Consider the following 17,237-nt stretch of genomic DNA (forward strand, 5'->3'; position numbering starts at 1 on the left):
TATGAATAGCTGACATTGAATTATTAAACCGTAATTTGTTCAGTCATTGTTTTTCTGTCTGATCTTGTGCTAGATAGACAAATGCAGATATCGCCCATATTTAGCATAACTTAACGATTAAATATAAACATTGGCAAACATGACACCACGAGTCTGTCTTATGGTTTTCCTCCTCTTGTTAATTTTCTTTTACACCACATCATAGCTTTTAATAACACTTTGCTAACAAACGTGCGGCACCATTATAAGAAATAATACAGAAAAGAAACTCATTCAAACGAACAGAGAGACAAAATGTACATCAATAAAAAAGAATACAAAAGGCACAGAAATAAAACAAACAAAAGCCATGACACAGAGCTTTATCGACACTCTGGAGAAAAGCAACACCATAAGACCGCCGCTGGTGTATCTTGGCTGCAGAACGCCACAGCTATCGGGTCCAAATTGGGTTTCAAAGAAACGCATTACAGTGTACCCAAGGAGGGTAACTGAAGCTGAATGGCATTGGACTGACAGCGACGATACACCTTCGGGCTCCAACTCTGCATCAATACAGTGGAGTCGCCGTACGTCTGTCTGTCTGTCTGTTCTGTTTACGGACAGATTGGAGGACGGAGGACAGTGTCTTTTATCCAAGCCTTGTGAACCCTCTAGTCGTAGGTGGCTAACGTTGTCTCCCTGGACGACAGATTAGAATCAAATTCAAGCTTGGTTTATTCTTAATGACGTGGCGGCCATTTTGTTTTCGTTTCGACTTGGGTTGGGAAAGTCGACCGTGAGGAGCTGGTAAACACTGTTATTTTAGACTCTGCTATGAATATATGAGCGAACCAGCCTATAGCATGCCCCTTTGTTGTGTATCCGCTCTGTGGGATACCCCCGGCGTTGTGAGGCACACCATAAATAAATCACTCACGTGTTGACTTAGAAAACATATAAACAGCGCATTGATGATCACACATCGCGTATGAATAAATCATCCGGACAAAAACGAAAACTAGTGGAGTGGTGCAAAAATAAGTCTCACTACGTTTTAGAACAGTATTAACATCAAAGTACTATCGCAGTATAACGCACCGGCTCCTACGTTTACCGTACAGTATCAAGTCAAGTCGTCGCGGTGGGAATCAAACCTCAACCCAGTCCGAAAACAACGCTAAGGCCTCAGAAAGACACCGTCCTCGCCTGATCCCCGCCCCCAGGTTTAAAGACAGGAGAAGGAGGGAGAGAGAGAGAGAGCGCAGCCACACCTTGCGTGTTGTACATGCCCAGGGGGTTGTTATAGATGGATGACTCCCCAAGCAGGGTGTTATAGGGATTGTTAGTGCCATGGGGTCGCAGCAGAGAGTTAGGGATAAGATGGTTAGCCATAGCCCCTGGAACAGCCAGACAGATAAAAGAGGGGGAGAGAGAGAGCGGGGGGAGACAGAGTGAGACGAGGAGAAGGGGGGCAGGAGTGTGGAGACAGAGGAAGGGTTGGTAAACAGTGAGATAGGGTGGAGAGAGAGAGGGAGAGATAACATCAGGTCAGACAGAAGCACTGGAGCGTGGGCGCCAGATGTTATCGGGAGCCCGTTGTGCCACCGGTTGGGATGTCGATCGGCCAGTTTTCCCCCCTGTTGTGACGTCACACATGGGAGTGGTCCCAACTTGTGATGTCAGAAAAGGGTCGCTTTTGAAAATGGCTTGTCAACGTCGCAACCCGGGGGTAAAATAGGGGTCCTTTAACATTCAAAACGACCGTACGGCCGTTGGTGGGAAGGTTCGGTACTGCCCGCTCGAAACGTCGAACCAACGCCACTAAGGGTCCCACAAAAGCCATTAGTTTCTGGGCGATCGCCGTGCCCAAACATCGATCGCTAACATGGTTAAGCAGACAGTAGCAACATTCAAAAGAAAACTAACGAATGCACACAAGCAGAGACAGAGCTGAAGTTAAACATGGAACAATCCTGCAAAACAGGACACATTCAAGAGAACTTGACAGCCCTTCAGCAAACGCTGGAACAAGGTCGAAAGAGTTTGCTCTTCAATTCAATGATTGTCATGGTGATGTAATGAATGAAAAGTGGTAATTCAGTGCAGAGTGATACCACCTGAGACCTTAACTTTCGCTACTCGAATGTGTTAATCATAAAACGCATTAAAAACTTCTGCTTATTTATGCAGACCCTCTGGATTTATCGATCACACCCACTTGGATGGTGGAGATGGATGTTATTTACTGAACTCTGTGGTCCATTGTGTGCCCACCAGTAGTGGCTACTTAATCTCACGATCATGGATGTTATTTTAACTACCTTCAGGTGACTCATTCCCTTACCCTGAAAAACCTACACCTTTTCTATTTCCGTGTGTGTGTGTGTGTGTGTGCATGTGCGTGTGTGCAAGTGTGTGTGTACTGGCCCTTCCTATCACTCATCCGAACGAGCAGTATCCCTTAATAGATGACGCCCCCTTCACAAAGTGCTGGATCAGACATTTCATAGCTGGCCTGTACACCCTGTACACAACGCACCCACCGAATAGAAGGAGATACTTTGCATCCGAGTGAGATCACGCTCCTTAGGAAATGGCCGCCGGGGGCACTGAGACACAAATAGAGCTTTTTACATTTTACTGAACCACATCATGTACAACTGGGACCAGTCTGAGCCGGGTGATTAAGCTTACTGTGGCCTTTCGCTACAGACAGGCGTGTAGCTTTGGTAGCCTCTGTGCCAGCTTAAAGAAAGGTAACCTTACAGTCAGGGCCGCTGCCGGCCGTTTGGTGCCCTACGCGAGCGGGGGGGGGGGGGGGGGGGGGGGGGGGGGGGGGGGGGGGGGGAGCCTCTTTTTATATATTAGGTAAAAACATACAATTGCCGAAATTGAGTGATAGGTTATGCAATTAAGAAAAAACAACGGTGGGCCTCTTCATAACTAATTTATATATTTTTTTAATTCAATAATGCAATAATTCTTTTTATTATTTTTACAAACCATAATTTTTGGTGCCCCCCCCAGGTACCTGGTGCCCTACGCACTCTGCGTACTCTGTAACTCTGGAAAAGTACTGACATAACGACGCTGTTTTGTCATAGTTCTAGTTATGTCACTGAGGTAGGCAGATGTGAACCAGCTTTAACTGGGATGTTTGGTTTGTTTTTTATTATTAATTCTAACAGTGTTCTTGTTGAGGTAATAAAACTGGATATTAATATCATTGACACCTTCTATGTGCGATGATTGGGGTCATTTACATCTCGACTCTCCTCCCTCTCACCTTGGCTGTGTTTTGATTATCAGATAGACACTTTTCCAAAGCCTGTCCTGATTGCCTGATTGCCTGTGGGATAACCACCATCACCGGGGGACTGGGAAAAGTCTCACAAGACCTCCTCCCTCCTGCAGCATGAGGTGTCCCTGAGAAAGACACCTCACCCTCACTGCTCCCGACGAGCTGGCTGTCGCCCTGCATGGTTGACGCCGCCGTCGGTGTGTGAATGTGCGTATGAACCGTTGTAAGTCGCTTTTGGTAAAAGCGTCTGGTAAAGATGGCTGCTCAATGCCCTAAATGTAAAACGTAGATGTAACGTCATCCGAGGAGAATGCTTGGATTTAAATGACGGGGACCAATCAGAGAGAAGCATGCTCCGGCGTATCCATAGCGATGACACAGAAGGGGGATTGGTGCTTAAGCTAACTATGGCTGCCTGCCTCTGTTAACTATTGGGGTCCATGGGGTGAACCTCTTATCGATAAGGAGCAACACCATTACAGCTCCACTGGAGAGCATTCCTGCATTAACACATCGACTCCCATTATATACGCACTCACAGACTGGGGAGATACTTTGGATGAAAAACGTCCACCATTCAGCCTTTCCCGACATGTTCCTACTCTGGTCAAGATCGGTATTTTATTTTTAAATAATCGATTTCTTCTACTTTCCTCCGTCGTTTCTTTGGTGAAATATCTTGTTTTTGTATGTTTCTCTTGGCTAGCAGCCCATCGACCACGGCGCCCTCGCTCAAGTCTGACCCCTTTTTACTACAGATAAAGGCCGTGCGCATGTGTGTGTGCTCGCACGTGTGTGTGTGTGTGTGTGTGTGTGTGTGTGTGTGTGCACGATAATTGATGGTGCTGAGCTGAGTGCGTAATTATTGAGATCTTGACACTCCTTCCCGCTGTCGAACATTAATCCGTCATCGTAACAATGTATTAGTGTCTATGCTCTAATATGGGGCCCAGGGCGAGAGAGAGAGAGAGAGAGAGAGAGAGAGAGAGAGAGAGAGAGAGAGAGAGAGAGAGAGAGAGAGAGAGAGAGAGATTGAACCGACAATCAAAGGCTATGCTACATTTAGTGCTAATGTGCAACTGTTGGACACACTGTACAATCTGTGTCATTAAAAATTGTATTGACGCGCATCATTTAACCTGCACACTTTAAATATTATTATCTCTACTAAGTGTGATTTTGGGCCTTAGAGATAACCCTTGCTGATCATAAGAATCATGAACAGTATAAAATGACCATGCTTTAGATGTTATATTACACACTTTCATTGACTTTGAGAATAATATGTGTGCTCTCCGGTGAACACAACCCTTATAACGACCTATTAGATGCAAGATTTTAGACATATCTGCTGAAAATATTGATTGATGTATTTGGTGGAAACTAGTTTTCCTAACTTATTCAGGCTAGAAAAAACACTTGGTTAACAAGCAATCAATAAGTCGCATGTGGACAGGCCCAGTTTGGAGTTTCTATGTGGAATCTTTTAATAAATGGATATACTCCTCCACATCATTGAGATTCTACTGATGTTTAGCAGTACACTCTTCCACCAAAGCCAAATCAGTGTTTTAATTAAGGTGGACTCTACAAGTCTTTCTCACACAACATTTGATTTTATTTGGATATTTTAGTCCGTGAGTGGGAGGCGTTATCAATACAGTTCTTAAAGAATAAGTGAAAAATAAATCCAAAACTCTCAAAATCAAAACACACAAGGAAGTCATCAGAAGTTAACCACGAAGGGAAGGGGCTGGGGTTAAAGGGGGATTAGGGGTCAGGGGTCAACCAAGCCTTCTGTACTGTGTGTGTGTGTATGTACCTCTGTTGAGCGACGCCGAGCTGTTGATGTCCCCGGTGATGAAGGACGACTCGGACTGTTTCCTCACCGTGTCGTTCCACATGCGCCGGATTCGGCTCTGCAGAGACGAGTGTCAATATGCATGTGTTCTGCTATCACATGAGCATTAGCTGCTATATTCAGCAGTAGCTGCCTAGCAGTAGCTAGCTAGCTAAACCAACCTTATGAAAGCAGCATAAATTGCTGGCTATAAAGTAGACCATATACTCAGGGCAGGAAAGCACATTGGAATCAATCTAATGTGGAGAAAGACATGCATGACGATATGTCGCCTGGAATGGATTGTCGGGTTCAAGAACAAAATTGGTTTGCCAAACTTTCTTCTCAAACTGAAAAATCGGAATTTAACCCTTAAACGCAAAATTGTTCTTCGTATTTAAATAGACGCCTATCCTGGCAAAGTGTCCCCACATGAGGGGGGGGGGGATAAACATCAGGAGACATGGACGGTACAACACATCTGTGTGCGTGGCCAGGCTGAGAGGTGACGGGGGGACAGGAAACAAACCTGCGACCCGGTGGTGTAGCGGCCGGGCGGACGCACGGCACCACTCTTGGCCGAGCCGATGGAAGTCTCCACACTCTTCCCGCTGCAGCAGTGGGTCCGCAGACACTTCCCGTACTCCTTACGCACCTGGCCGGGAAAAACAGACAAGTTAAGTTGCTGGAAACCTGGGAGGCAAATCGGAACGTCCAGGACTGAAGAATACAAAATATGAAAAAGGAAAAAAACAAAAAGCATCCAGGAAATATGTCTAAATACACAATAAGAGCGTTGCATTGACATTTATATTTAAATTGAGGGCATTAAGAAGACACTTTTATCCAAAGCGACTTACAAAAAGAAAGAGAAAGAGAAACAATATATATCGCTGTCGGTACAGTAAGAATGTTCATAGCACCATGTGCCAAGATCTATTACAGGCGTGGGAGCAAAATTAAACGTAAGCTATTGATAATTGACACTACGCATTGGAAGTATATGCTCCAGCTACATGATCAAATATCGTCACAATTTTAATTATTGGGAATCTAACCCACTTCCTAACCATCCCTGGAAGGTAGGATCCCTCTTCTGTGTTCCTCTACACGTTCCTTCCCCTTTTGGGTTTTGGGGAGGGGGTTCTCATCGCCCTTTATGGGGGCTTAAGGTGTGAGGAAGTGTTGTGGTTGTAACGTTGGCCCGCGATTCCCTCCGAGACGATAGCGGTGATTAAGGGGCTATGGAAATACATTTGACATTGATATCGACATTGACATGCGTTTCTATTTTAACCGTCCCTGAGGAGAGTCTGCAGCCTTCAACCATCCTTGGAATGGAAAAGGTTGGACATAATTTTTACTTTCTTTTTCAGCGAGAGTGCAGCTGTCTGACTTCAAAGCCTGATAAAAAACAAATATTTTGATTAAACTACTCCCCTAGCATGTTTGTATAATGTGCTGGCACCCTATTTCTCCGTCTTTCAAAAACGTCTTTGAGTGTGAGGATACCAGTATCGGAAATTCCTCATCGGGTATCGGCGAGAACGCAGGTCTATGTGCCGATCCAATCACAAACAGAACATCACAAAAACCTCAGTGTTATGTTGCGTTCGTTAAAGGTCGGAGGTGGAAAGTCGGAATGGGAAACGCGCCATCTCCGACCTACGTGCCTTCGAGCTAAGTCGGAAAAACATGGGTGCTCACGCTTAACTAGAAGAAATCAATTGTATTATTATAATTATAGATTTCAAATGTAAATCATCTAGTTCAATAGTAAGTGAACCCACTGCTGTCATCGTAACTGAATCCTTCAAAAGTGCTATTAGTAGCTACAATGCTAGACGCTGTATCGGTATGTACGCGGTATCGGCCGATAGTCAAGTTCAGGAATGTGAATCGGTATCGGGAACATCGGAACATCTTCATCCAAAACCCGACCCAGAAACCCCGGCGTCCTTGCCTTCTTCTGCAGCACGCAGTGGAAGATGAAGATGAACATGCCCTGCAGGGAGTTGAAGATGGTGAAGAGGTAGGCCATGACCAGGGTGCTCTCGTTGACGTACATCAGGCCGAAGGCCCAGGTCAGGCCCAGCAGGCACAGCAGGGCGATGGCCCCGATCACCCAGGACCTGTGCGGCGTACCGCGAGGAGAAAGAGAGCGGAGGAACCGTCATCACACAGTACCGGGGGTCTTCATTCATTAATTGATTAACTAATTAACCGGAGAGGGGGGGGGGGCGGCGTTTGGCTTAGTTAAGAAGTTCTCTGCTAAAGGAAATGGAAAGTAGGTGCGATTTAAGCACAAAAAATTGAACGTACACAAAAGTAAGGTAAGAAAAAATGGAGAAATATATAACTAAATAGATGAGTGCCGTCGTCTAATGCTTTCTACAATGTTGCAGACGGTGCAGACTGTAAGTAGGATACATCACATATCATGGTGATTAACTCGTTAAGTACATGGTTCTTTATTATATATCGACCTCATGAATGGAGAATCCATTTAAAAAGACACTATTAGACTATAGGAAAGGAACATACTCTTCCTCCCCACACCACAACTTAACCCTGAGGCAGAATGAAGGTTTGAGGTTTGGACAGAAAGAAAGGGAGAAAAATGCAATTGAAAATTCTTCATCGGAGGAACACAGACACAGGCCGGCTGATGTGTAGGAGAACAGTGTGACTCCAGAAAGGAGGAAGGAAGGAGGAAGACCTTGTGGATTTGGGGAAGCGACAATAGGATGAGCGGGCTTCTCGTTGGGGGTTTGAGGACCCAGGGACACCAGGCTGGTTGATACAGCCCACACACGCACATACACGGGGGGCGATGCCCACAGCGGTGTAAGCTCTCCATGAGGGGGAGTGTGTGTGTGTGGCCGGCCCCCCCTTTCCCCCCCCGCCCCTACACACACGATGGATCGCTGTGATGATTCAGAGAGGTGAGCGCGGAATCGATGCGGTGCTACGTGATTGGTTCTCACGGAGGGAGGGGTGAGTGAAAAATGGCTTTCAGGGACGGTGGTGGCTGGGTGGAGGGGGGGTTTATCATTTTTTTTAGTCTTACTTGATTTCAGGCTTGTAATCTTGATAGCTTAGTAACAGTATTTCAAACGAGAAAAGAAAAAGATAAAGGCAAAATTAAGGCGCATTAAATCAACCACGCACAACACTTATCCACGGTGGCTTCAACTTTGGGGTCAACTGCACATCACCACAGAGTACGCACACACACACACACACACACACACGCAAACACACACACACACACACACACACAGAGGTAAGGGATCATTTCACAAAACCACGTTGCACCGGTTCTAGGATAAAGCAGGGAGAGGGAGAAAAAACCGAAAGAGGAAGGAATCTCGTCGACATCTAATCATGAAGGCGCCGTCTCACGGTTAAGAGGGCATTTGAGCTCATTTCGGGGCGCTTAGCATAATTCAGAGGCACCCAAAATATTGAGCAGCCTCCCCTTATAAAAAGGCTGCCAGATATTAGCATATTTTAGCTCTCCTAAATTGGCCAGGTGTGCGGGCAAAGGGAGAAGAAGAAGAAAAAAGGAAAAAAGATGGTGCGAACGGCAGCAGCGGCCATTAAATATAATTTTCCCAGGGCTATCTTAATGACCTGGTGAGGGAAGCACTTCATCAAACAAAAAACGCCCCGAATGGACATAATACCACCAAAAATATTGACCTCAAAAGAACGGGATTATTAAAGTGGGGGAGGGGCAAAGTCATCGGAGGTCGAAGCGAAATGCCGTCCGAAGATAGTATGAAACTACGAGGCGATAGCCTCCATAACAAAGTACAGCTTCGGCTGTTTTTAAGAGATGGCTTCTCTTGTTTTTTTCCGAATTGTGGATTGCATCCATTGTAAATAAAGGGAGAGTAATGGTTTTGAGGGGATTATGCGTCTCTCGTTGCCAGCACCGTTTGCCAGCTTGATGAAAGAATTGCACTTGGCCGTAATTCCCATAATTCACAACAGTCCAATGAGTCGTAGCTCGAGCTGTGTTGTATACAAATCTGCTTCCTGTCTGGAGTAGAGTGTAATCGGCTTCAAGTGAATCCAACAGCAAAGGAATAAAATCAAGAGATAACTTGAATGATTATCCCGAGAATTAAATGGTATTAAACGCATTATAGTTTATTTGTATGTGGACCTACATAATTTATACTATTTTATATTGATGGATCAAATATTTTACGATTTTTATACAAGTTACAAAGCAAATTCAGGCTTTCAGTCTTTGATTGGCCGTTGGGCCAGGAATATTCTGGATTCCCACTGAGCTGTGTGAATACAAGGGCAACTGATCCACTCCAGACACACTTTCCCAAATAGTCTATCTTCAGGTGAAAGAGCATTCATCTGATTCCATGCGAAAAAATTCCTGAAAGAGCTTTACGGGTATAATCACCAAGCACAAAACACCCGGAACGAACGATCCGGGGACAGGAATATTGCCAACTATGGTATCGAATTATCCTCAATTTCCTTTTTGAAATGACTCCATTTTGGGGCATTCATTTCAAAGCCATGAATGATTGAAGTATTAGTGTGGAAAAAGGTCAATTTGCTCTCCCTTAGATTTACATTAAAGCATTTTGAAGCACTTTTTTAGCTCCAAAACTACGGAAAAGAAAAAAAAAACACCAAGTGCTCGATAGGGTGTTAATTAATTCACCAAATGTGTGAACTGGAATACTTATATTCGGTTTTCACATCACATCTATTGGCAGAGCCGGATTTCACCAATTATTGTATTTCCAACATGGTAGCAATTTTAATTAGAGTTAAGCGGCTAATTCTTTGTCAGGCTCAGCTTGTCATGGGTTGATCGGTTAAGGCCGTGGACATCAAGGTGGACGGGAGTAGAAGGGGGGAGGAAACACACCAAGTACAACATCGATAAGTAGGAAGTAAATGTTCCTCAGAGATGTCACATCTTACCAATGCCATTCCACAATAACACATCCCTCATAATAACGATGGCTAAAATAAAGATGGAGGAAGGGGGAAAAAAGAATCAAAGTATCAAAAGAAAGAGAAGAGAGAGAGCGACAGCGAGAGAGAGAGAGAGAGAGAGAGAGAGAGAGAGAGAGAGAGAGAGAGAGAGAGAGAGAGAGAGAGAGATATCCGAAACACAGGGATTTCAGTTAAAAGAGGTTGTCGGAGAAAATAAATATGCATTGAATAAAAAAGTATTTCAAGAGCATTCAGACGTTCATATTACAATTAACATCCGCATGATGAAATCTGGACAGAAAACAAGACATGATATAAAAAGAGCGAGTAAAAAAAAAAAGACAGAAAGATGAAAAGGATAGCAAACATCCACCAAGAATAAGCGCATTAAACGTCTCTCCGCCTCAGACATCCATACATAGATGAGCTAGATTACAACAATAAAGTGGGAATGCGCAAAGAGGATTTCACACATCGTGAGACGAGGTTCTTTTGTTCAGAGTTATTTTGAAATTAATACCGGCAGCCAAGCGAAACAAAAACACAATGAAACACTGGCGCTCGCATAATAGACGGCGATTTTTTAAAAGTGAATTCTCTCTAAGTGCTGCCTGGTCACAGGGTTACCCTCCCGTCCTGTTAAATATTGATGTCCAAGGACGGCTTTTCCATCCCATCGAGTCGGGGGCCGCGGTCGTTGTTATGGTAACAATCCTCTGACCCAGTTGACTCTGGGGCTGTACATCATCAGCCACTGCTTATAAAGTCGTCACATCATCGACTCGAGACGGATTGACACCACGGAGCGTCCACACCCTAAACCTCAAGCGTCATTTCTCCCCCCCCCCCCCCCTCCTCGAGCAATTAACGTATCGCCGTGACGACACGCATCTATTACCCAACCGTTACGCCTCGCGTTTTTATCTGCTGTCGCTCCGGCCGATGCCGGGGTGGACGAGAAAGCGGACCGGAGCTCTGATTAATTCAGCGGCGGGCTGGCGAGGAGGAGAACGTCTGGCCTTCCCTGGGGAGGTAGAGACCCGGTCTGCAGAACATATGTCGGCCCGCGTTCGCCTGACTAATGAGTTCAGCGCTCCGCTGTTGGGCCGGGGCGATGACCACTACCGCAAATAGCAATCGTTAGCCGTTTCTTTTTTTGGTTTTTACTCTCTCTCTGCCGAAGCTGACCTCAAAACCTTGTGTGTGTGCGTGTGTGTGTGTGTGTGTCGGTGTGTGTGTGTGTGTGTTGACAGGTGGGGGTTGTGTGTGATGTGTAAGTGTGTGTGTGTGTGTGTGTGTGTGTCTGTGTGTGTGTGTATGTGAGTGTGTGTGTGTGTGTGTGTGTGTGTGTGTGTGTGTGTGTTTATTGTCTGTAAGGCGAGTGCAGGGTCAAAAGCGAGTGGTTTGATAGTGTTGCCACTGGCGGCAGCGGTGCTGTGATGGATCATACTTTATATATATATAGAGATATAGATTTATATATATGGGCAAAGCATCGCATGAACAACAACACAGAAACACAGCGACAAACATACACACACAGATACTAACATATAAACATAGATATATCTATATCTATGTTTATATCTATGTTTTTATATATATATATATATAGTGATCAAATGTAAATCTACCTGCCCGTATATATATATATATCTATATAAATGGGCAGGTAGATTTACATTTACATGGTCATAAATGTATTACAGCCATGAAATAAATAACTTTGCACACCGTTTTAAGTGATGCAAACCCTAACTGGTGTTGAGCAGCCAAAAACAAGGAGAAACGAACGGGGGAGCGTCTGCATTTAGCCATTAAACACAAGCGGCCCCCTAGGTGCATTCAAACCCAGAGCAGGTACTGCAAATAGATATGCTTAACTCAGTACCAACTGATGGCTCAATCCCATTAAATATTAATCTACAACTGGCCCTTTTTATTATTGCGCCATCAATCGTTGGCTTTGAATTATTCAAAAACAACACCAGGGGTTTGTTTTGTCTCGAGGGAAGTGGGGGGGAGGGGTCTTTGCACGCGACTGTTACCCCGGAAAAAGACGTCCTCTGGTTGGTCGCCGCGGCGACAGAGGTGGGATACATGGCAGGATGGGGACAGTTTGCTTAGGGATGGTTGGTGCTGCAGTTGGTCAATTAGTTCTCTCCTGCTCCCCTCTCCCTCTCTCTCTCTCTCTCTCTCTCTGTCCCTCTCTCTCTCTGTCCCTCTCTCTCTCTGGCCCTCTCTCTCTCTCTGTCCCTCTCTCTCTCTGGCCCTCTCTCTCTCTGTCCCTCTCTCTCCCTGGCCCTCTCTCTCTCTGTCCCTCTCTCTATCTGTCCCTCTCTCTCTCTGTCCCTCTCTCTCTCTGGCCCTCTCTCTCTCTGTCCCTCTCTCTCTCTGTCCCTCTCTCTCTCTGTCCCTCTCTCTCTCTGGCCCTCTCTCTCTCTGTCCCTCTCTCTCCCTGGCCCTCTCTCTCTCTGTCCCTCTCTCTCTGTCCCTCTCTCTCTCTGGCCCTCTCTCTCTCTCTGGCCCTCTCTCTCTCTCTGTCCCTCTCTCTCTCTGTCCCTCTCTCTCTCTGTCCCTCTCTCTCCCTGGCCCTCTCTCTATCTGTCCCTCTCTCTCTCTGGCCCTCTCTCTCTATGTCCCTCTCTCTCTCTCTCCCTCTCTCTCTCTGGCCCTCTCTCTCTACGTCCCTCTCTCTCTATGTCCCTCTCTCTCTCTGGCCCTCTCTCTCTCTGTCCCTCTCTCTCTCTCTCCCTACCCATCTCTTTCCCTCTCTCTCAGCCCCTCTCTCTTCTCTCTCTCTCTCTCTCTCTCTCTCTCCCCCTCTCACTCCCAGAGAGAGAGAGAGAGTGATCAGCGATGCAGGCAGGGGCGAGATGTGACTGCAATAGTGCGTAAGGCATGAATCCTGTTTTTTTTTTGGGGGGGGGAATAAATAAATAAGTGCACTAGTTTGAGTGCCGTTCGGACTGCCAAGGAAGAAGTGCTTTGGATCTTCAGGGGAGAGGGGAGAGAGAGGGGGGCGATGGGTGGTGGGACTCTGAGGATGCTGTACACACACACACACACACACACACACACACACACGCACACACAGGCGCACCCACACAAATGTGTACCCATATTTATCTACATTTTGTGTGTTTGTGTGTGTGTGTGTGTGTGTGTGTGATATAAGAGCAGACGCTGCAATGAGTCAGTAGAAGTGTGTGCGTGTGTGTGTGTGTGTGTGTGTGTGTGTGCGTGTGTGTGGGCGGGGGTGTGGGTCGGGTCGGGTCGTGAGCAGGCAGGAGGCAGCGCGGCTGGGCCTGGGGAGCAGGCTAATGCCCGTGGAGAGCCTTAAAGAGAGGAGGCAGGCGGGGGACACCCCTCCCCCCACCCCCGGCTCTGATCCATCACCGCAAATGGGCAGCCAAACAACCCCGCCACATCTGCCCCATCACTCTGGCCCTGACGTTTAGTAGCCTATCACTGAGCTCCGCTGGGTGGGGGTGAGGGGGGGAGTTTTGGGGGGAGGGAGGGAGGGGGGATCAAAGCTGTATCACGGTGGGTTGGGTTGCGACGAAATTATGCAGACGGATGTTTAATTATTGTTGTTAATATTTTTGGCGGGCGTATCCGATTTTCTTGATTATCGTCTGCATCCTATCAATAGCGGGAGCCGGGGAGAAAAACATTAGTGGCTGATTGAACGTGTTTGGTAGGCCAGAGTCTGAAACTGGCCCCTTCCTGCAACCCCATCAGAAAATGGTATTAAAAGACACCCACATTTAAATATTCTAATACCGTTATTTCCGCGCTCAGCGAATCCCTTCCGGTAGGTTCGAGGGAGGCGTCGTCAAAGCAACGGTGTCAGCGACCAGATAAAATGTCCGGACGAGTCAGAGGAAAAGAAATCAACAACAACAACGATGACGTCATCAGTGGGCTGGCACATGCAACCCGAAGCAACGCCGTGATCAGACGCACAAACACACACACACCCCAACCACACTAACACACACACACACACACACGCACACACACACACACACACACACACACAAACAAACCACATCCCCAAAACACACGTAAACGCATACATACATACACACACACACACACACACACACACATGCACGCCACCCCGATATAGATATTGAGCGTCCATGTTGATGCGGGTGATAACACCTGGTTAATTCCGTCTGATTGTCTCTTGGCCTTTAACGACGCGCACACAAGCGGCGCCGCCCGGATAATTACGGTCGCGCTACCGAATACCTGCTCGTCTTTTAAAACCCGCCCGGCGACACAACCTTTCAGGGTAATTAGAGGGGGCTCAGCGCAGATCTTCTCTCCACCGGAAGACGACGGCGGGGAGACTTGAACGCCCCTCGCAATGATACCACACAAAAAATCACAGGCTCAATCAAGATGAATTTTGGGTAATTCCGCCAAGTCTCTCTCTCCGAGTGTTGTTTCTTAATGTAGAAGTTGACACTCTTGACTCTAATTGGGTCACTTACAGAAATAAAGATCGGGATTTAGATTGGAAAATGAGGATCGGGAGACGTACATATTTTACGATGTTCAGCCGTTGCTGAAAATAGAAAACAATACCTTGAAGAAAATGTTCCATCTATTGAAATTAAATATTAAACAATATACTGACAGGAATCAATCTATAATAATTCTAGTAAAACAAAATACAAAACGAAAGAGAGACGGAAAATAAGTTTTCTTTCTAGCAAATCTGTACAGACAGAAAGTTATCCTCTTTCTAGTAAAAAGAAAAAATAATAAAAACAATAAACAGACATTAGAAAGAACATCTTCTTTCTAATAAAACAAAAGACACAAAACAATATACAGACAAAAATAAATCTTCTTTTGAGTATGACCGACTCCCGACCTCAAGCTGCGTAGGAAAAGCTATTCCTGTCCGCTTCTTGCTAATTGACAATCAGAGTGCTCTTACTTGATGTTGTCCAGGCAACCTGAGTCTGGCTTCAAGATGGCCGTGTGGTGGAACATCTTGTAGAGTGCGATGCCCAGGAAGATCACGTTGAGCTGCAGGGAGAGAGAGTGGGCAGAGAGACATAGACAGAGGGAGAAGGGAAGAGAGGCAGAAGGAGAGAGAGAGAGAGAGAGAGAGAGAGAGAGAGAGAGAGAGAGAGAGAGAGAGAGAGAGAGAGAGAGAGAGAAAGAGAGAGAGAGAAAGAAAGAGAGAGAGGGCAGAGAGACAGAAAGAGGGAGAAGGAAAAAGAGAGGCAGAAGGAGAGAGAGGGCAGAGAGACAGACAGAGGGAGAAGGAAAGAGAGACAGAAGGAGAGAGAGAGGCATAGAAAGAGAGGGAGAAGGAGAGGGAGAGAGACAGAAATAGACAGAGGAATAAGGAAAGAGAGAGACAGAGAGGGAGCAGGAGAGAGAGAGAGAGAGAGAGAGAGAGAGCGATACAAACAGACAGAAGGAGAGACCAGGAGAAAGGGAGAGAGAGCGAGGGAGAAACAAATGAAGCCTGTGCGTCCCCATCTCTTGCTTCCATTCATTTTAAATCAGTGCACTTTGTAGTGTCAAAGTTGTTTCAAAAACATGGGCCTGGCTTTTCCCACTCTGCCAAACAGAGCACGAAATCCCATGAAAATTCTATTTGGCGAGTGCGTGCGTCCGGGGAGACACATGACTGCGGCCGCGTCGCGAAGGGAGGCCATTTCATCTCACGGTGTTCACACCCGTCACCGCGGCGACACGCTCTTAACCGTGTGACCGGCGAGGTGTGTGCGAGTGGGCGCTGGTGGCTGGATCTACATATCAGCTCGGCTCCGAGGGGCTACATCTTTGACAACAGATTTGATTCTGACATGGTCTGCCCACGATGGGACCACTTCAGAATCACAGCCAACCACAGCGAGGAGAAGGGGGGTTATTGTCTTGTATTTCTATGGTTTTACTGCATAATTAGCATGCTGGCGAACACACAGCAAACACGTATGGAAGCCGACGCCGACTCGGTAATTGCTTCGACGTGGCCGTGCCAAAATGTGACCGTTTCAAGGACAGCGATCCAAAAGATTTGCTTTGAACTGAGGATGAGAGGCTGGAATTATATGGTCTATGGTCGCTATTTTTACATATTATTTTTAACATTTTGCTGAATACAAATGCAAGAATACACAGGCAGAGTGATTATTATAAAGCTTCGGATATTTGCCTTAATTTCGTGTTAAATTAAAAAGTATTATTTCAATGAATCGTGCATTTCTCCTACATATTTGGATATATTTATCACCAATATCTTTTACAGGTGACTTGCATTTTTTTGTGTCCATTAATTTCACTTTTCCGTATGAAAAAACAGCAAAGACCTGGCATGAACCTAGCATGTCCGCCGCTACGACCTCATCAAAAGTGCTTAGCATACAACCACTCTCGTCGCCGTTAGCCATCACTAGCTTACTTCCTGCCTTCTCCCACCTCTCAAATCCCCTCTCGCTGGGGGTTTCTAACCCTTTTTTCTTTGGCAGCCTGCAAATGGCCATTGCCTTTATTTTTTTCCCTGCCCTGTCTCCTGAAGGAAAAACCTTGTGGAGTCACGTAGCGCTAAGCCATCGTCGGGAGTATTCGGAATGATTTCTCTTTTCCCCCCAAAACCGGGCCATGAAAAAGCATTAGCCTTGTTCGGCCCGGAGAAAGCAGCCCCTAAGACTTGTGCCCTTATGACTAGTGGGATCAGGAAATGCACGCCAATGTTTGTGTGTGTGTGTGTGTGTGTGTGTGTGTGTGTGTTTGTGTGTGTGTGTGTGTATGTGTGTGTGTGTGTGTGTTTGTGTTGTGTCTCTGTCTGTCTGGTGTGTAGGTGCATGCGTGTGTGTGTGCTTCTGCGTGTGTGTATATGCGTGCATGTGTGTGTGTGTGCGTGGCCTCCAGCACTACTACTTGGAAACATAATAAACATAATATTGCGAGGAGAGACGGAGCTAACGCCTTCTTCTTAAACCACTTGATGAACCCTGGGCCCTCTGACTTGACTCCTGTCGTTAAGCACACTTACCGGCTGCTTATTGATTCCCAATGCTCCTAAAGACGTATTCCCGCGTTTGACTTGCCCCTGGCACACTGACAGCAGATGCGTCGGAGCGAATGGATGAAACCAAA

General features: G+C 46.2%; 1 protein-coding gene across 1 annotated transcript in view; it reads right to left on the reverse strand.

The window, feature by feature from the left end:
- Nucleotides 1-17,237, reverse strand: part of LOC307090879 (adhesion G protein-coupled receptor L3-like) — a gene marked incomplete at both ends in the record, with an annotated part of 143,934 nt that overhangs the window by 2,398 nt on the left and 124,299 nt on the right. Inside the window, 5 exons of the mRNA XM_079757677.1 lie at nt 1,254-1,379; nt 5,106-5,202; nt 5,653-5,778; nt 7,087-7,255; nt 15,061-15,152. Of these exons, the coding sequence (XP_079613803.1) occupies nt 1,254-1,379; nt 5,106-5,202; nt 5,653-5,778; nt 7,087-7,255; nt 15,061-15,152 (610 nt within the window). The remainder of the gene's footprint in view (nt 1-1,253; nt 1,380-5,105; nt 5,203-5,652; nt 5,779-7,086; nt 7,256-15,060; nt 15,153-17,237) is intronic.

Source organism: Pollachius pollachius (genome assembly GCF_949987615.1).
Source record: "Pollachius pollachius genome assembly, chromosome: 20".
NCBI classification, from domain to species: domain Eukaryota; kingdom Metazoa; phylum Chordata; class Actinopteri; order Gadiformes; family Gadidae; genus Pollachius; species Pollachius pollachius.